The 21107-nt window shown below is 41.3% G+C and overlaps 2 protein-coding genes across 2 annotated transcripts in view; one reads left to right on the top strand and one right to left on the bottom strand.

Moving 5' to 3' along the window:
- Positions 1 to 8257, bottom strand: part of LOC118815063 (dystrophin-related protein 2-like) — a 55506-nt gene extending 47249 nt beyond the window's left edge. Inside the window, 1 exon segment of the mRNA XM_036580997.1 lies at positions 8217 to 8257. Coding sequence (XP_036436890.1) covers positions 8217 to 8257 — 41 coding nt within the window.
- The window catches only part of sptbn4a (spectrin, beta, non-erythrocytic 4a), a 32009-nt gene that overhangs the window by 9335 nt on the left and 1567 nt on the right, over positions 1 to 21107 (top strand). The window contains exons 2-11 of the mRNA XM_036580139.1: positions 8509 to 8814; positions 9586 to 9837; positions 10781 to 10870; positions 12977 to 13255; positions 14413 to 14543; positions 15169 to 15373; positions 15591 to 15836; positions 16398 to 16532; positions 18959 to 19203; positions 20516 to 20654. Of these exons, the coding sequence (XP_036436032.1) occupies positions 8509 to 8814; positions 9586 to 9837; positions 10781 to 10870; positions 12977 to 13255; positions 14413 to 14543; positions 15169 to 15373; positions 15591 to 15836; positions 16398 to 16532; positions 18959 to 19203; positions 20516 to 20654 (2028 nt within the window). The remainder of the gene's footprint in view (positions 1 to 8508; positions 8815 to 9585; positions 9838 to 10780; positions 10871 to 12976; positions 13256 to 14412; positions 14544 to 15168; positions 15374 to 15590; positions 15837 to 16397; positions 16533 to 18958; positions 19204 to 20515; positions 20655 to 21107) is intronic.

The raw sequence follows: 21107 nt of genomic DNA, 5'->3' as shown, positions 1-21107 counted from the left end.
AGACAGCACTGCATTAAAAATAGACACGATTCTGTAGTGGAAATCACTGGATGGGCTCAGGAACAATTCTTAAAACCACTGTCTGTGAACAAAGTTCATTGCTGCGTTCCACAAATGCAAGTTAAATCACTACCATGCAAAGAAGAAACCATATATAAACAGGATCCAGAAACGCCGCCACCTTCTCTGGGCCCGAGCAAGTATCCTGTGGTCTGACGAATCAACTTGAATTTGAAATTCTTTTTGGAACCCAGCTTGTTATAAGCACACAGTTCAACAGCTAGCATCCATGATGGTATAGGGGTGCAGCAGTGCACATGGCATGGTTTGAAGGCACCATTAATGCTACATGATATATACAGGTTTTGGCAACATATGCTGCCATTCAGATGACATCTTTTTCAGGGCATGCCTGCTTATTTAAGCAAGACGATGCTAAACCACATTTAACATGCATTACAACAATATGGCTTTGTACTAAAAGAGTCCGAGTGCTAAACTGACCTACCTGCAGTCCAGACCTTTCATCACTGAAAACATTTGGCGCATTATGAAATGAAAAATACGACCAAGGAGACCCCGAACTGTTGAGCAGCTGAAATCTTATATCAAGGAAGAACAGAACACATTTCACTTTCAAAACTACAGCAATTGGTCTCCTCAGTTCCCAAATGCTTACAGACTGTTGTCAAAAGAAGAGGTGATGAAACACAGTGGTAAACATGCCCCTGTCCCAACTTTTTTGGAAGGTGTTGCTGGCATCAAACTCAAAATGGGCATATATTTTTCAAAAAAACAAGAAAATTTCTCAGTTTCAACATTTGATATGTTGCCTTTGTACTATCTTCAATGAAATATAGGGTTTACATGATTTGCACGCATGTCTATTATGCACAGCTGAAAGGGATGTTTGATGTATACTTTTTTGCAACCAGTTAAATATTCCTAGTATTTACTGCACATATTCTGGGTAGAACCCTGGGAGAATGTTCCACAGGGAAACTGTAGCAGATGCAGACATCAGTGTGACATTCAAGATAGCTGGAAGCTAGACTAGCACAGGCCCCTGTATATAATGCATAATGTGTGCTATACTGAGGCATAAGCATACACTATAAGACAGCTTGGTAGGATATGCTAGAGTATTGTTTGACAGGAAGGTCTAGATTCTTCAGTCTAGTCTTGGTCTAGTTGTTTTTGGGATTCTCTGCAGAAAAGTCACTTTAGTCTGAGGCTGTGCTTAACATGCAGACCCCCATACATACTATATTATGATATAATACTAAATGAGAGTAGTACATATAGGCCTGGATTGTATAGATGTGTATATTTTAGATAATGGATCATCCTGCACAGGTTAACAATGTGCCTAGCGTTTAATGCAAAACTTGCACCAAATCCTCATATAATCCTCATATAAGTTGTAGCGAGTTACATGACCATTGTGATTATTCTGTATAGTGTTACATGAAAATTGACCTTTTGCTATGGAGTTATATGACCATACTGACCATTCCATATGGAGTTTCCATGCAGGACCATAACATCCCTTTCTTTGTAGGACGTGTTGCATGGATGAACAGCATGTATCGCGCGTTTAGGGATGATTTTTGAGTTTGTCTGAAGCTAGCCAAGCCTTCACCTGTCACAGTAACACAAAGAGCACATAGCAATTCCCATGGCAAATATCTGGCTTTTATTTCAGGTTAACACTCCGTGATGTCCTTCTGCTCTGGCCTTTGTTTCTTCGACATAGCAACACTTCCGCAATTAGCATGTGCACTGTTGCGTGACATGATTTTAATGACCCAAACTTCTAATTGCTACCCATCAGAGACATTCTCTTTGTTAGTTTTTCTGTATATGATGATTGATTTTTCAGTTTACTGAAGGCGCATTCAAAATGCTGAAGCCTTTAGGTTAAAGTATTCTGCTGCAGTACGCTTAGTTAGCTTGGTTACGACAATGCTAGGTGCTAATTAGACTGATATTTATTGCAGCAGTTTGTAAATGTCACTCTGGTTTGTTCTCTGGCATGGATGCATGTGTGTTTTGCCTCCAGGAGATTTCATTTCTAAATGTCTGCTTACAGTCCAGCTTATGCCTTTTGGACTAAAGAAGAAAAGAGTACATTTGCTTTGTTTGCTAAATATATATATATATATATAATATACATATGATATATATATAATATATATATTATATATATATATATATATGTGTGTGTGTGTGCAACTGTACAGTACAGTAAATATTGCAGCATCAGCGTAGAGCAAGACATAGGGGAGGCCATGAATCCACCACGAGAAGTGCTCTTTATTAACCACCAGGGCAGAAAGACACACACAAAGTGCTGAACTCGTCAGGGGAGGTCACCAAGGCTTCACCCTCATGGTAGACCCCACTCAACACAAAACACCCACAACTCCAGACACAATAAACCACAAATAATGTTGATGTTGAGGTCTGGACTCTCACACCAGCAGCTTCTTTGTTTGATGTGTCCGTCTCCTTTTCTCCATGACGTTCTTCTTGACAGCTACACATCCTTTCAGACCCATAGCACTGAGTTGTCTTCTCACAGTGGAAGGTTGAACAGAAATGTTTATCTGATGAGGACAGTGTTGGTGGTCTACCAGGTCTTCCAGGTGATTGTTAGGAGTCCCATTTTCTCTGTAGCTTTTAATCATGTATTTATTTTTTTTACTCATGTTAATGGGTATCCAGTTGCTTGATTACAGCAATGCAATTGTATGTACTGTAAAGTCCAGTGTATTTGAGTGGTAACTGACCTGACGCCAGTGTATTTTCCATTATCTCTATGAACAGAACTGAAACACTGGTATGATTGGAACGTCTCTTGACTACATTGTCAAATTTAACTAAATTAACGATGTAGCGTTGTGTTATGACCTCAGAAGTCTTGGGGAAAAATTAAGCTGTAAACAAACTACTGCCACCTTACTGATCAGGCTGATGAGAAAAAGTGTGATCTTTATCTGTTATGCAGTGTAGCACCCCCTGGTGGAACCAAACACAACCGTCCTATTAATACTCACCTCAAATTTAGTCATCAGCCAATTTGTGTTTGGTGTCTGAAGTTTGCTTCTTATTGCACTGGACCTACGAGGCTAATGTAGTTAACAAATAATGGAAGCTTATATACACCAATTAGCATAGTACTGAGAGCCTCAAAATGTGTGGGGTTATCTAAGTAATCTGCTTGCTTAAGACTTGCTTATTTAGTTTCTAACGCTATGACGCTGAACGTTCTCTCACTGGAGTGTCAAGTGCAGGAATCTGTTATTTTTAAGCTCAGCAGATTAAATGCTTCATGATGGTGAGAATGCAGTGGCTGAGTGTGTATTATACTGCAAGCGCAGGGCCTTTGGGTGTGAGCTTGCCTCTGGATCCTGCAGTCAGTTGTGATTTTAGCAGGAATATTGCATCTTTCAGCTGTTATATGTTTTAGCACGCCAGAACTTTCTGTATTCGGTTTTCTGTATGGTCCAGTTTTCTAGTTTTAGTGTCATAGAGTTTTAGTGTCATAGAGCCCTGTTTATAATTGTCAGACCTGTGCATATAGCTCTGTGTAGGAATTTTATGTGTACGTCCTTGACTTTTATTACATTGTCTGAGGTTTGTTCATCCATATTTTCTCAGATCTCAGGAACAGATGTTCTAAAGTTTTTGTGGAAGGTTTCATAAAGGTTTCGATAAAACATGTCTCTTATGTATGGATCTGGCTTTTAAAGATCTCTCATACATACGCATTTGAGGGAGAATCGCGCATAGCATGGATGAGATGTTGCAAGTGGCCACCAGTTTTGTGTGGAATGTTCTCCATCTCTTTAACCCAGGATAGTGTAACACCAGCGGTGTGTAAGTTTATACTTAGGTTTGTGCATAAGGTCTCAATTAAGTCATTAGTAACAATAGTTAGTTTAAAGCCATCCTTTTATTAAAAATGGTTGAACCAGCAATCCTTAGAATTAATCTGGAAGTTATTGCATCTTTCAAGTCAGATGAGTTAGAGCCAGAGCTGTGGATGTTAGGGTATGATCTCACTCAACTAGAGCTTTTGATGTTAGCTATGGTCTACCTGAAACTGGAGCTATGGGATGTTAGCTATGGTCTACCTGAACTGGAACTATGGATGTTAGCTATGGTCTACCTGAACTGGAGCTATGGATGTTAGCTATGGTCTACCTGAACTGGAGCTATGGATGTTAGCTATGGTCTACCTGAACTGGAACTATGGATGTTAACTATGGTCTACCTGAACTGGAGCTATGGATGTTAGCTATGGCCTCACTGAACTGGAACTATGGATGTTAGCTATGGTCTACCTGAACTGGAGCTATGGATGTTAGCTATGGTCTACCTGAACTGGAACTATGGATCTTAGCTATGGTCTTCCTGAACTGGAGCTATGGATGTTAACTGGTCTAACTCAGTTGTCTCAAGCTCAACCACTAAAAGGGCCATATTTAGGGCCATCTACAAATCTGTGGGCCAGAGAACACCTGTTTATATTGAATTTTTAATTAGCATTTTGCTATGACCCAAACAGGCCATTGTTTATTTGAAATATGCCAAAACAGCAGCAGCAAAATATAGACACTTGTGGTAAACCTTGAAATATTATATATGAATTTAATAATAGGCTACATTAGCTACATATGACTGTTGTTGGGGCAGGGGGAGTGCATTGCATGCTGGGGAAAGTTAAAATAATTTAGCTATGGTCTTACTGCATGGAGCTATGGTTAGGAACAGGGTTGGCCCAGACTGTGGCTCTGTATTGATTCTGCTGTGTACGAACATAGGTGTGTAAAAGTACTCTCTAGGGAACAGTGCTGAGAGAGAGAGAGAGAGAGAGAGAGAGAGAGAGAGAGAGAGGGGGAGAGAGAGAGAGAGAGAGAGAGAGAGACATTGTGTGTTATTCTATCCTAGTATATCATATATAATATTGCATCATATCATATTATTTTCTATTTTATTAGTACATTCTGTTCTATTCCATTCTGTTCTATTCTATTCTATTCTATTGTACAATATTATATTTTATTTCTTCATAAGTTATTTTACTCTGCCATATTCATTATTGATTGGTTCAATTCTATTCTATTCTGTTTAATCATATTGACTAGTATTCTGTTATTCTACTCTGCCATTTTCTTGTTGTGTTCTGCTCATTTGTATTCTGTTCTATTCGCTGTATCTTTGTTAATTTTACTCTGCTATTCTGTTCTATTCTATTCAGTCGTACTGTATTGTATTATACTGTATTTCATCATATGCTATTATACTCTGCCGTATTTATTATTCAGTTCTACTCTATTTTATTCCATCTTACTAAATCATATTGTACCATATCAGATTATTTTATATTCTATTTAAACAGGCTATTCTATTGTTTTCTATTCTAGTGTCATGTCTTATTTTATTCTACCATATTCTATTCTATTCTATACTAATATATCCTAATATATTGCATAACATTATTTTCTAATAAAACTCTATTCTATTCTATGTAATCATATTGTATTACATCACATTGTATTTTGTCATATGCCATTCTAATTCGCCATGTTCTGTTGTATTGTGTTTGGTTGTATTCTGGTCTAGAGGGCTGTATCCTATTTTATTTTACTCTGACAGACTCTATTCTGTTCTCTGGGCTTATTTTGGGTTAACATACCTGATTGAGGTCTCTTACGCTTTAACCAGCTAAGTTAAGATGGCTGCTGTGTTCTTGTGGGTGTAGTCATTCTGAAGGGCTGTCTGACTCCACATCCTCTCTCTGACACACACACACACACACACACACACACACACACACACACACACACACACAGAAACACAGAGCGAGAGAAAGGTGAGTTAATGAGAGTGTTACCTGAGAAAGAGCAGAAGCGATGATTCGGCGTCCCGCTGTGATTGGAGAACTGTGTGTCCTTTTGGAAGGGTTCCCGCCCCCTCCCCCACCGGCTACTCTCATTCAGTGCCGCCCCCTCTGTGAGACAGGCCAGCGGACCAATCACAGGCTGTCCTCACACCTGACCTTGCCTGCTGGGTTTAGCAGCAGAGGAGAAAGAGTGAGAGGCAACAGAGGCTAAAAGACTTTATTCACATTCTATTACATAGAATAGAATAGAATAGAGTAGAATAGAAGATAAGCACTTCAGACTAACTTCAGGCAGCCATAAGAGCACTAAATCTTAACTCAGTTTGATAAAGTGTGAGAGACTTCAGTCAGGTCTGTTAATAATAGAATAAAAGGGAACAGAATTGTGTCACAATTATGTAGAAATGAATATTATATATATTACACGTCTATATGACAGAAAACGAGTATAAAATGATAGAATCAAATAAAGAATCTTGTATTATATTATATTTTCTATTTTATTTGATTATATAAATAAGACTAGAAAAAGACAGAAATAAAAGATATAATATAATATAATATAATATAGAAGTGCAACTTTTTTGAAAAAAAAAAAAGATCCAAAAGTCTGACATTTGGTATCTGGACGTTTGGGTGAGGTTTATGTGGAGGAGCAGCTTTACTCAACCACAGTATTACACAAGTCTCCACAAATACAGTAATACACACATGTGAGTGAGAGAATGATAAAGATGGAATGAGATCAAAGAAGAGGGTCTCTGTCTCTAAAGAGCCATGGCTCATTTCCAGATACCTAAAATGGGACACATGAATACACACTGAACACACGGCACTGTACTGACATACTGGAGTAACAGCCTTTAAACATGCAGAGCAGAGCTGACTGCAACACTGTGATCTCTCTCTCTCTATGTGTGAGTGTGTGTGCATACTTAGTGGGTATATGTATGTATGTACATTTATGATAGAGAAAGATATAGAACCATGTGAATGTGTGTGTGTGTGTGTGTGCGTGATAACGCAGTGCTGCATTTCTCTGTTTGGCGCGAGCTCACTGCCTTCTGACTGCTGTCTGCTCCCCCACACATACTGCAGAGACTGCAAAACCACCACAGAGAGAGAGAGAGAGAGAGAGAGAGAGAGAGAGGGAAAGAATGAGAACAGAGGGGGGGTGGGGGGGCCTCTGGGCAACACCCTGATGACACACACACACAGTCACAAATCGAAAATATTAACAATAATAATAGTAATAATAATAATAATAATAATAATAATGATAATGTCAGCACATGATATGGAGAGAACACACACTTTTAGCATGTAGTGCAGCACAGCGAGGGCTGTAGGTTCCAGGTTTGGCCATATGTCAAAGAGAGTTATGCTCTGTGTGTTTTGCGTAATCTGTGCTTCTGGGGTTGCCATTTTGAATTATCCTCATTGTTCAATAAGCAACTTGGCAGACAAATGCAAAATTAGGGGTCAATCCTAACTCAGCAAATAGCTAAACAAATGACAGTCCTGTTATTGGTATAGCGGTGACCACTCTTATCGGAATAGCAGTGCTGTTTCTGCCAGGATGGGGAATTATGTGTTGCCCATCCACTGTATTATCCAGTGACTATAAGGACTAGGCCTCCGTTCAAGCCATTAATGTCACAACAAGGCCAAAAAATGAGGCAAAAACACCTGGAGTATGGTAGCGCTAAGCTAACGGTAGTGTACATACTATAATATTAATCATATTGTATGGCCATTCTAGATTAACAAAGAACTTCTGACATTCTATTTTGTAGTCTTTTTCCTGTAGTTTGTAGTTTTGGCATAGGGCTGCTGCTGTGTTCCATTCCCAACAATTTACTGAAATTTGGTTAAACTACAGCTTGTATTCTCTGCCAGCACAATGTGTAGATCTTCCAGAAGGCCTAGATTGACATTTTTATCCTCACAAACTTGCTTCCACCCAAAACGTCATTAGTTGGGTCTTCTGTCACTTCCTAATTATGTTGTTGGATAATCTGACGTTAGGACTTCAGTTGAGCTCCTGAAGCCCTATCCAATGGGAGTGCATGCTTGGCTGTATCTACCTAGACACTGCAGATACCACAGAGGAAAAAAATCCCTAAAATTTCGGTTGGGCATTTCTAGTCAAAACAAAACAATAAAAGAATATGTATATGACAACATGTACTTCAACATGAGTTTAAATACAACAAGCACAGTGATTCTTTTAAATAAAAATGAAAATTACAGACGCATATCTTTTAGTTCCCAGACGTCCTCTGAGTACTGTTACCTGGTGTACCTGGTGTGTTCAATAATCCCACTCATCCAGATGGACCTCATCTTGAGTCTATGAATGTGACTTTAATCTGTAAAAGCCGTACAAAAAACTCTAAAACAATCTCACCAAGTCTGACGCAACAGGCCTGGCTTTTGAGTAAATAGTTTAGACTATTGAGAACAATAGCGCAATAACTGAAAAGACACAAGGACATCATGTACTTTTAGAGTATTTTTTTGTATTCAGCGATGTTTCTTGCTATTTCTTTCAGTAAAAAAAAGTGTAAATCAACTAACATTTATAAAATGTGTAGGAGGGAGAGGAGCTGATCCAGGAGCAGCCGGAGCTCCGGCCGGTCGTCCAGCAGAAGCTGAAGGAGATGAGGGAATGCTGGACCCACTTGGAGAGCACCACCAAGGCCAAGGCTCGGCAGCTCTTCGAGACGCAGAACCACCGCACCGCGGACGTCCCGCAGGGCCTGTCTGAACTGGACCAGCACCTCAATGTCCTCCATGAGCAGCCTCCTCCACTCGGGACGGCAACAAACACCTCACACATCACATCCACCACCCTGCTGCCCCCACGGGCCACCTTCAGCCAGCAGCTCCAGAGGATACAGGTCAGGCCAACTCACATGAAATGTTATGGTTACATTCATAGATCGGGCAAGAAATGTACACAGTTTCTGAACAGAGTTGATGAGCCAGCACCGTTTGATGTCTGCTTCTTTAGTTTTACATGGGAGCTAAGAGGCTAAAGATGCTAACAAGTAATGGAAGCTTATAGCCAACAAACTGCAAGCCTAAATCATTCCACACATGCCTCAAAGTGTGTTAAGGTATCGCTAATAGACTTGCTTATATGGTTTCTGACGCTGTATGTCCTACAGATGTCTGTAAACATGAACGTTGCATAGTAACAGTAGCAGTAGCAGCATCTTTAAGCCTGAATTGTGTCTGTACTTTTTGTCCATTTTTATAGATAAAAGTATATCACACAGTGTCTGAAACTACATAAGCAAGTCTATTAGAGATTACTTAACAACTCGACACAGTTTGAGTCAAGTCTGTGATGATATAGGCATGCAATTAGCATGATGCTAATAAGCTAATTCCATTACATGTTAGCTACATTGGCCTTGTAGCTCCAGTACAAAACTACAGTAGCTGACAGAAACATTTGAGGTTGGAAATTATTATTATTATTATTATTATTATTATTATTGATATGATCCCTGTTCTGATTGGCTGTCATGTATTGCGCCTCATTCAAAAAAGCAGTCTAAACTGAAACACTCAGTATCACTTCAGTGTGAGTGGGCGGGGCTAAACTGCTGTAGTCTGAATAGATACTCTCAATTGGATACTCTCTTTCTCTCTCTCTCTCTCAGTCAATGGAGGCTCAGATGCAGCTCTATCAGGGCGTAGGTGAACTGAGGAGTGGAGCTGATATCGGCAGGCTGAGTGATATGGGGGTGGCTGACCAGCTGCATCGCGGGCCAATAGGAGTCGAGGGTGAGGACCAAGGGGGCGTGGCTGAGACACGCATCGTGCGCCTGATCGAGCCGCTGAAAGAAAGGAGGCGGATCCTTCTGGCCTCCAAAGAAATGCATCAAGTTACGCAGGACCTGGAGGACGAGATCGTGAGTTCTTCTAATCGTCCAGCTTTCGCTCTGTCCATCCACACCTCAGGATTAGATGGTGATCAGAGTCCACAAGACCAGGGGTTGAGAGTCCATATTTGACAATAGAAAAACTACTGGCCTACAAGTACTTATGGAACGCAATGTGTTTTTGTTTTTTTGGATTTTTATCCAATTTGTCTCCCTAAATTTAGTCACTGCCGAATCCACCCATCAGACGATGCTACCCAGCTGGAGAGTGAAGGCTAGCAGGTTCTTCTAAGACACATGAAGGTCCATCATGTCTTTTCATACTGCTGCCAGGTGCAGGGGGAGAGGGAGGAACATCTCACCCACACAGAAAGAGAGAGACCACTAAACCACTAAAAGGGCCACAAATCCATGGGTCAGCTGTTTTTGTATTTCATTTTGACTTACCATTTTGCCATGACCCCAACTGGCCACTGTATGCCAAAACTACAGCACTAAAACTGCCACTGAATACTTAAACTACTAAAAAAAAAATTTATATATAAAACAACAGGCAGGAGGTAGGTATTTTAAAACTGCCTATTTGCTTAAACTACCCAGCAGGCATCTTTTCTTCTTGTGTAACCGCTGACCCATAGATTGTTGTTAGTGGAAAGGGATCAGAGCACATGTTGCAGTGCATGCTGGGCACGTTAGTGCAGCTCAGCTAATATTAATAGAAATTAAAGTAATGAATAGGATTGTGCCACAGGCCTGACTTGACCCGCAGGTCCTGTGTCTGACACATGGGGCTTAGATGGTTATGCCCACTCGGAAGCACTCCAGTTAGCATTCTCCTCTAAGCATGTTGAGCTGCCCAACGAGGTTGTGTCCAGTTTCAAAAGATGTGGTGGACTTTCACTGTCTCGGAAGAAGCTTGTACTAGCCTTCACCCTCACCCTCTCTCTCTCTCTCTCTCTCTCTCTCCCCCCAGGTGTGGATTCAGGAGCGATTGCCTTTGGCCTCCTCTAAGGAATATGGGACCAACCTTCAGAGCGTTCAGCATCTGGTTAAAAACCATGAGGTAGGAGATAGAGGAGACAAACAACACATGACAAATTCTAGTTTTAAAAAAATGAAACAATCCAACTATTATGGCCAAAGTAAAAGTTTTTAGAAACCCCTCTCTTGTAGCCCCACCTTGCTGATGTTCATTCAGAGACCACTGATCCGCAGTGGTCCTGTGGTCAGACACTAACCCATGATGAATGCTGTAGGGAAGCTGATGAATAGTGCAGCAACAAATGAGCTTCAAGCTGTGTTTGTATATAGGGGTCACCTATTCATATTCACTATCTTATTAGCATAAACTGACCCCAGATCTGTACTCTTTCTGTCAGATATGTGATACAATCCGTACTACATGCTGCTCTAACATACTGCCTGAGAAAAACACAGCACACTACAATGTGAATTATGTGTAAGACTAAAGACTTGAAGATTCCTGTTTTCCCAACATTTCATGATTGTGTTGGTCTATAAAAAGATGGGAGTGACTGAGGCGCTGTGTACATTCTGAATTATTGATTTATATGACTGCTTTTGCCTTAAATGGCTTCCAGCAGAAGCTGAATATGGCATGCATGGGTCTTTTAGAAACCACTGCAGTAAATCATTCAGTAGCCATTCTGCATTTTTCATTACCACATGTGTTAAAAACGTTGGTGTGTAACTCTAAGTGTGAACCGCCTTTGGCTCCTGTTTCATCATGTCTGATTGGTCCTGTAAGAGTTTCACTGATCTCTATTGTTTCTGTCTCTGGCTGGATTGTCTATCTTGGTTTGGTTTGACTGACTGATAAAAAGCAGTATCTTTAAATCGTAGGAGCAGTTAAATGTACCAAATTTACCTTATTGTTTATCCTTGTCTGGCAGGCAGGTTTTATCATCAATTGACATGGTTTATAATAGCCTTCAATAGGTTTTATGTAACATTGCATTCTGAATATTTGTAGGAATCTAGACATGGTTGTTGAAACATAGCATTTTTTATATTTATACTATATTTTTTTAAATATATACTATATTTATACCCTTATATTGTTAATAATTTCTACATACGTGGACCTGGCTTAAAAATTACTCACAAGATTCTCCACAAGGGGGCCCTAGCATAATGTTAGTGCCCAAAAACATGATGGCAAAACGCTAGACCGACTGAGAGTCCTCAATCAATGGAGGTGAATGAAGTGAAATGGCTAAAAATGTTTGTTTTCTTGTCTTTACAGAGAAATTTCCTTTGATCTTGGGAAGTAGAATAATTCTTCTTATTAATTCTAAAAAAAACAATAAAAGCTCACCAGTATCTTCAAATTTACAGCAAACAGGTTTTGGGCAAGATGCTAGCATTAGTGCTGTTGATCGTTTAGTATTACTGAGTGCTGACTGGTTGGCATTACTGCTACTGAACACTGATTGGTGAGCATTACTGCTACTGAACACTGATTGGTTAGCATTACTGCTACTGAGCACTGATTGGTGAGCATTACTGCTACTGAGCACTGATTGGTGAGCAATACTGCTACTGAACACTGATTGGTGAGCATTACTGCTAATGAACACTGATTGGTGAGCATTACTGCTACTGAGCGCTGATTGGCTGGCACTACTGCTACTGAGTGCTAATTGGTTGGCTTTACTGCTAATGAGCGCTGATTGGTTAGCATTACTGCTACTGAGCGCTGATTGGTTAGCATTTCTGCTACTGAGTGCTGATTGGTTGCATCACTTCTACTGACTACTGACTGGTTAGCATTACTGCTACTAAGTGCTGATTGGTTGCATTACTTCTACTGACTACTGTCTGGTTAGCATTACCGCTATTGAGTGTCAGTTCTCCTCTCTGCAAGTTCTCCGATGGTGCTTCGCATCAAAGGCACTGTGTTGTACAGGGTAACGCAGAGACTATGTTCTAGCTAATGCTAAAGCTTCAGCCACAAGTCTGTCAAAACTCATCATGACAAAATTATAATTAGTTTGTTCATTTTTAATATTTGTTCATTTTTGGCCAGATTCCGTGGTTTCATGAGCATATACAACACGCACCAGAATGCCCACGTTTACATACTTGTGCTCCACTGCATTAGGGATTATTTCATTGAGCTCTGTGGTGTTTGTGATTGGCTGTTCAGGCTCTGCAGATGGAGCTGCAGGCCCGGAGGGCACGGCTGGAGGAGGTGCTGGAGCGGGCGGAGGCCGTCGCTGCCCTCCGCACTCCGGAGGTGGAGCTGGTGAGGGAGGGGGCGGTGCACGTGAGGCAGCTGTGGGAGGTGCTTCAGGTGGAGACGGAGCGGCGCACCGTGATGCTGGACGCTGTAAGCCACTCCCAGCAGTACTACACCGAGGCAGCGAAGGCAGAGTCGTGGCTGAGCGACCAGAAACTTCACGTTCTCAACGAGGAAAACGGCAATGTAAGCACGGAAATAATAAGATTTGAGCTGATTTTAACCCTTAGAAGTTTTGTTACATTGTTTAAAACCAATTAATAATTATATGATCAGTCAGATATAACTATATAATAATGTTTTACATTCATGACATATATTCTGAACGACAGGTTCGAGTCTGCACTTTGTTTGTTTCAGTGTCAAAGAATGACAAAAATGTGGCAAACATAAAAATAATTTTCTTTGCGAACAAAACAATTGAGATAACTTGAAAAGTTTAGAATCAGCACTTTTGGAATGATTTCTCTGCTTGTTTTAATGAGCTATGAGTGAGAAATCTCATAACTAATTACAGATGCTTTTGTTATTGCCAGCCATTCACTCTTTAAAGAATTATTAGTCTGTAAATAGTCGATGTGGGAGTGCAAAGAACCTTTTTCTGCAAGTTTAAAGAGCCTCTACATAGTGAAACGGTTCTATTCAAATGTAAAGTTTTTCCTAGAACTATACTTTCATTTAGAAACCTTTATTTGTATGAGTGTACTGTCGTATGCAAAAGTTTGGACACCCCTGGTCAAATTCCACATCTTGTTGATTTTCTAGGTGAAAATAAGTGAACACATCCTCTACAGAGAACACACGTCTGCACATTTTGATGTACAAGTACTATTTTCTGAATTTAACAGACTGGGAAAAAAGAAAGCATAAAATGTGGCCTGTGCGAATGTTACGGCACATTTTATATTGTTTGCATTATTTTTTCCAATTTGTTAAAGTCAATAGTCAATCAACTCAACTCAGACAATAAACAGAAATTGTGCATTGTAACTGTAACTGCACATCCGATGTTTGACGCAAGGTATTAATATCATTTGCTATTAAAATATTAGTAAAATATTAGTCGATGGAGTATGCATTTTTTGAGATTTTGTTCTGTTTCTACATAATCTTCAGTTCATGGGAAACTTGTCCCACCTTGAACAGAAGAAACGATAACCTAAACCAGCCAAACTGTGTGGGTTTGTTAATGTGACAGTACAGTCTGTGTGTAAGATGAGAGACCGCACTACGACTGTAAAACAGTAGCTGCAGTTTGTGGTTAATGTTGTGTGGTCTCTGTATTTCTCCCTTTCCATCCATCTCTCTTTTCTCTCTCTCTCTCTCTCTCTCTCTCTCTGTAGGATGAAGCGAGCACTCTGAGGTTGCTGAAGGAGCAGCTGGCTTTAGAGCAGAAAGTAGAGAATTACGCAGAGACAGTAGGCTTCCTCTCTCAGCAGTGCCGCCGCATGCTGGAGCTGGGACATCCCGACAGGTAAACAGCCCTTTAAATAAACACCGCCTTAACCACCCCAATTACCAAAAATCCAATTAAACACTCTCAGAGGTAACCCCTCTTTTCTGCACATTTAAACATACCTTTATACCCATACCATACCCATCAGACACATGATAGATAACCTACCACCTCAAAATCTTGCATTAGTAGTCCCTTTTAAAAACCTAAACAGGTCATCCTTCCTCTAAACACCTGAACAGGAAAAAACATCTTCAAAACACATGAACAAATAGCCCTTACGCCTCTTTAAACACCTGAACAGGTAAACCGTCTTTGAACACCTGAACAGGTAAACACCGCTTTAAACACCTGAACAGGTAAACCGTCTTTAAAACCCTGAACAGGTAAACCGTCTTTAAACACCTGAACAGGTAAACACCTCTTTAAACATAAGAACAGGTTTACTCCCTTTTAAACATCGGAAAAAGGTAAACCTCCTTAAAACACCTGAAAAAGTAAACCCTCTTTGAACACCTGAACAGGTAAACACCTCTTAAACACGAAACGGGTAAACTTCCCGCTCTTTACCTTTAAATAATAACACTACTGATTACCTTCCTCGTTGCTAATTCCACATTCTCCTTTTCTGTCCGTCCCTCAGTGAGCAGATCACTAAGCAGCAGGCTCATATCGACCGGCTGTACGTGTCTCTGAAGGACCTGGTGGAGCAGAGGAAGACTAAGCTGGAGCAGCAGTACTGGCTCTATCAGCTGAAGAGGGAGGTGGAGGCTCTGGAGAAGTGGATCTCAGAGCGAGAGGCTGTGGCCAGCTCCACGGAGCTCGGACAGGACCTGGAGCATGTCACGGTCTGCTACACACACATAGAAGTTCACTAATGAAGCAGCATGAAAAGATTTAGAGGTTTTGTTTTTCTAAAAAGTGTTTTAAAGGGTCTGAAATGTTGCACAAACCAAATCTGCTACATCTTGAAAGTGATGTGCTGAATTTCTACATCAACATCGTTTATCAGTGAGTGCTATGTGGATGAAGGTGGTGGTCCTGACCCGTGCATCCCCTCTGCAGGCTCTTCAGGAGAAGTTCACGGCGTTCCGGGCGGAGACGAGCTCTGTGGGTCAGAGGCAGATGGACTCGGTCAATAAGATGGTGAACGAGATGATTGACTGCGGCCACGTGGACGCCGCCACCATCGCCGAGTGGAAGGACGGCCTGAACGAGTCGTGGGCTGACCTGCAGGAGCTGATGGAGACCAGAGCGCAGATGCTGGCTGCCTCCCACCAGCTTCACAAGTTCTTCACCAACTGCCAAGAGGTAGGAGCTCAATAAACAGACAGCAAAGATGGAGTGGGGAGGGGTATGAAGGTCATTTTTTTGGACATGCAGTTTTTTCTTTCTGCTGTCTTAAGAGCTGGTAACAGTGAGACATACATTAATTTAATCATTCAGTAAAATGAAAGGGCCTTTATTATGAAAAACTGAACTTTCTCATTTCTTTGAAATAAAACAGTGCAGTATATAAACACTGCTGACATTTTAAAACATACCATTCACTCTCCAGTCCATGCAGGAAACTAAGCTAAGTTTGGAATTCATTGTTTCTGTGAGTCACAAAAACAAGCATAATTGCATATATTCACAGATTCAGCCTACAGCAAGTTAGCTCTGCTTAGACTATTTTTTAATCTTACTAATCTTAGATCACTTATTTTTCTTCTTTCTATTAGTTGAAATCTATGAAGCTGTACAGTAGTAGCACCATATTAGAACTATTTTACACGTGTGTGAAACCAAATCAGTTTTATATTATTAAAAACATTGCCACACACAGACCCACCTGTTTTAATTTCTTTAATGTCCTTGTTGTCCGTGTAGGTGTTGGTGCAGATTGAGGGGAAGATGAGGCAGTTGCCGGAGGTGCGCTCCTGTCAGGTGAGCACAGCCAACCCCGGCACTCTCCAGAGGCTGCTGCACTCCTTCGAACACTCTCTGCAGCTGCTCGTCGCGCAGGTGAGCCACACACACACACACACAAACACAAAGACTTCACACCTGTACTGAGCAGGTGCAGTCACCAGTAGTGACCTGCTAGAGTCTGAATGAAACTTCCCATTCAGGCTCTTACTGTACCCAACAGCACTTAAAATTAATTCTCACTACTAGGGGTGGGAATCTTTAGGCACCTCACGATTCGATTCGATTACGATTCAGAGGGCTGCGATGCGATTATAAAACGATTATCGATGCATCTTTTTTCTCTATACATGATTTCTATCTTCCCACTGTCTGAGGACTTGGTAGTTTTAAAGCAAAGTATTTGTAATGCCCATAATGTAAATGCATTACGGATCATTACAAATACTTTGCTTTAATTATCTAAAATATCTTTTATTAATAAATCAAATCGAAGTGTTGTGGCAAGTGAACTAGAAGGCTCTCATTCAGAGACGCTGCTGCCACTCATCTGCGATAAAATGCGCTGTTGCCCTGAAATAAGATCCAGTGGTGATGGGTGTCCACGCAGTACGTTACAGCCACCCTTTTGGTCTCGTTGTAGGGTTCGAGGCTGGACGCTGAATCTCGCTTCAAAGTGTGCAGCATAGCGCGAAAGCCCTGGTTCTCAACGACTGAGGACAGCAGGTCACATAGCCCCGAAGCCTGGCCTCGCCAGTAGCGAACGAAAAAAACAGATTAAGACGAACATTTGGAGACTTATTCGCATTTAGAAGCAGCGCGGTTGGTTAAATCTGCAACGAGAGACTGTCTTTCTCTAAAAAGTTGCGAAAATGAACTCGCTTCTCTTTCGAATTTTCCCGTTCCACCTTAAATGGTGCAGCAGTTACATTCGGCGCCTAAGGCAGAATTTAAGGTGGAAAAGGAAAATTAGAATGAGAAACTGGCGAATGAGAAGCGACTTCAGCCTCGTAAAACAGCCGGACGCTGAGACATTTTACAGGAAACTCTTCTAGTTTTGAAGAAAAGTTTTCTGGCGGAGATGGGAGGAAAGCGGCTAAAGCTAAAGCTTAAAGCAGAGCGAAGTAAATCTGCGCTCTCCTTTATATTTTCAGCCCATACTAGGACATTAACACACACTGAGACATACTGGGCATTAAATGCTGTGGCTCCCAAGGTGGTTTGACTTTGTTGAAAGGCAAAATGGCTCTTCTTATCATTTGTGTTGTGACTCCTGACCTAACCTGGCTTTAATGCAGAGGGAGCCGGGCGGATTTCTCGCTCCTCCAGTGGTGTTTTTGTTATGTGCCGCCACAGACTGTCCGGGCGCTGCACTTACCCACTTCCAGTTCAGCCTTTTGCTCTTCCGTCAACATTACGTTATAAATGAAATATTTAGAAAATCGATTTTTGACGTGGAATGAATCGATTCAGAATCGTTCACGTCCGCATCGCGATGTATCTAAGAATCGAGTTTTTCCCGCACCCCTATTCATTACCCTAACATACCTTACTGCAAACACTGACCATATAGGAGCACTTTGTAGCTCTAGAATTACAGACTGTAGTCCATGTGTCTCTCTGCATACTGAATACCACCACAGAGCAGGTAAAATTTGGGTGGTGGGTCATTTTCAGCACTGCAGTAATACTGACATGATGATGGTGGTGGTGTGTTAGTGTGTGTTGCGCTGGTGCGAGTGGATCAGACACAGCGGTGCTGCGGGAGATTTTAACCACTCACTGTCCACTCTATTAGACACACTTACTTTGTTGGTCAACCTTGTAGATATAAAGTTAGAGACAATAGCTCATCTGTCACTGCACAGTTTGTGTTGGTCATCCTCTAGTCCTTCATCAGTGGTCTGGTGGTCAATTGGTGGACTGTTCTCAATCCAGCAGTGACACTGAGGTGTTTAAAAACTTCAGAAGCACTGCTGTGTCTGATCCAGACCAGCGCAACACACACTAACACATCACCACCACGTCAGTGTTACTGCAGTGCTGAGAATGATCCACCACCCAAATAGTACCTGCTCCGTGGTGGTCCTGACCACTGAAGAACAGGGTAACAAAGTATGCAGATAAACAGATGGACTACTGGTCTGTAACTGTAGAACTACAAAATGCACCAATATGGTAAGTGGAGCTGATGAAATGGACGAGTGTAGATACAAGGAGGTGGACTTAATGAAGTGGCTGGTCAGTGTATATTCCAACAAATTGGCATCATTCAATCTGTAGGCCTATATTATCACACACTTGACCTTTCTTGTTATGCTTATGGAGTTTATCTGTCAAATAGCCATTATATTGAAGATTATGTTTGTCCATTCTTGGGCATGCAGCTTTTACTATGTTAAGTGATGCTGGGTTATTCACTCCTAGTACTTACCCTACCGCAATTCTGTTTTCTGTGTCTATAAAGTTCTACTGTATAATTTCTAATATGTTGTTAATGTTTTTACCTTTGACCCGTCCAGGTGCGTCAGCTGCAGGAGAACGCATCTCAGCTCCGTGCAATCTACGCCGGTGAGAAAGCCGATGCCATCTTTGCCCGGGAGCAGGAAGTGATGCAGGCGTGGAAGGAGCTGCTGGTGGCGTGCGAGGGAAGTCGTGTGCAGGTTACCACGGTAACAGATAAAATCCAGTTCTTCGCCTTGGTGCGTGAGCTCAGCATGTGGACGGATGGAATCATGGGACAGATCGGCTCTTCTGAGGAGGCACGGTATGAATCCAAACCTTTTACAGTCAGATGAGGCAAAGCTACAAACAAAGGAAGCAAAAAAAATATTTACATTCACATATTTACATATAGCCGCTTACTGAGATAACTTTAGTTTAGCCACACCCTTTAAGTGACACAGTCTGTAGCAGAATTATTGGAGTGTAAGACAACGATTAAACGCCGTGCTGTTCCTGTCTTTCAGGCAGCAAAAGGATTAATGCAGCCTTCCAAAGGATTAACAGGTGCAACCGGAGTGGCTGAAGTTCCTCCTGAGAATTTCAGTCTGAATTTCCCAGTCTGATCCACATTTCAGCCCAGACTGCTTTTTTGAACGAGACATGATACCAGGCACAAGTGCATTTTAGATCAGAAGCAGGAACTACTGCTGTGTTGATGTTAAAAACTACAAACTCCAACTCCAAAAGAGTTGGGACAGTATGTGAAATGCTAATAAAAGCAGAAAGTAGTGAAGCAGAAAGTAAATTCTGTTTGACCTGTATTCAATTTAGATCACTACCAAAACACGCAATTTTCTTTTAACCTTATAAAATTTATTTTATGTAAATATACGATCATTACAAATTTAATGCCTGCAACACATTTCATAAAAGTTGGGACAGAAGAATGTTTAGCAGTGTGTTACATCACTTTTCCTTTAAACAGTGCTTAATAATCGATTGGGGACTGTAAACACAAACTGATTTTCTGCCATTCGTATGTTATAAAATCTTCAGCTGTGCAAACATACAGGGCCTTTGTGTTTGGATTTTGAGTGTAATAAGACACACATTTTTAATGGTAGACAAGTTTGGGCTGCAGGCAGGTCAGTCCAGCACCTGCACTCTGAATATGCAGCCATGCTGTTGCAACACTTGCAAAATGTTTCTTGGTGATGTCATGTTGAAGCAAACATCTCTGAAAAAGCATTTGTTACTCCAAAATGTTAGCATTAATGGTGCTTTCACAGAGAGATGTGTGGGTTACCCACTAATACTCCCCCATATCATGACAGCTCCTGGATTTTAAACTTTATGCTGGTAACAATCTGGATGGTCGTTTTCTTCTTTGGCCCAGAGAACACAAAGTCCATAGGGGCACATGGTCACCACATTTAGAGCTTGGTTCTATTTTTGTTTTTTGCCGCTAACCACATGCCATTAGAAGCAGTTTGGTGACTCCTGCTTTAGAGTACTGTGCCAGATGTATTCAACTGGCTCTTTGCCCTTGTCTTGTCAACTTCTATTGATTAAACTTTCAAACAAGTAGGCTGATGTCCATGCGTCTTGTTATTGGCTGTTTGCATGTGTTTCAGGGATATCTCAGCCCTGGAGAATATGATCTCCCAACACCAGAATCTGAAGAGTAAGATGGAGAACAAGAGCAAGAGCTTCTTGCAGTGTGTGGATATGGGGAAGATGCTGCTCGCTGCACACAACCCTGCAGCTGAGGAGGTATACCCACTGACACAAACATCACCAGGGCTCAAGAAATCACCCACACACAAACATGTTTTCAATTATTGTATGATTAAAAGCTGTAGTCCATCTGTTTCTCTGCAAAATTTGTTAGCCCCCTTTCACCCTCTTCTTCCATGGTCAGAACCCCCACAGGATCACCACAGAGCAGGTATTATTTGGGTGGTGGATCATTTTCAGCACTGACATGGTGGTGGCGTGTTAGTGTGTGTTGTGCTGTTGCGAGTGGATCAGACACAGCAGAGCTGCTGGAGTTTTTAAACACCTCATTGTCACTGCTGGATTGAGAACAGTCCACCAACCAAAAACATCCAGCCAACAGCACCATGTGAGCACTGATGAAGGACTAGAGGATGACCAACACCAACTGTGCAGCAACGGATGAGCTATTACCTCTTAAAATCAACAAGGTAGGAGTGTCTAATAGAG

The sequence above is a fragment of the Colossoma macropomum genome, unplaced genomic scaffold, assembly GCF_904425465.1.
Source record: "Colossoma macropomum unplaced genomic scaffold, Colossoma_macropomum, whole genome shotgun sequence".
Classification (NCBI taxonomy): Eukaryota; Metazoa; Chordata; class Actinopteri; order Characiformes; family Serrasalmidae; genus Colossoma; species Colossoma macropomum.
Note: the sequence above shows the minus strand (reverse complement) of the source record. Positions and strands in the feature narration are given on the sequence as shown.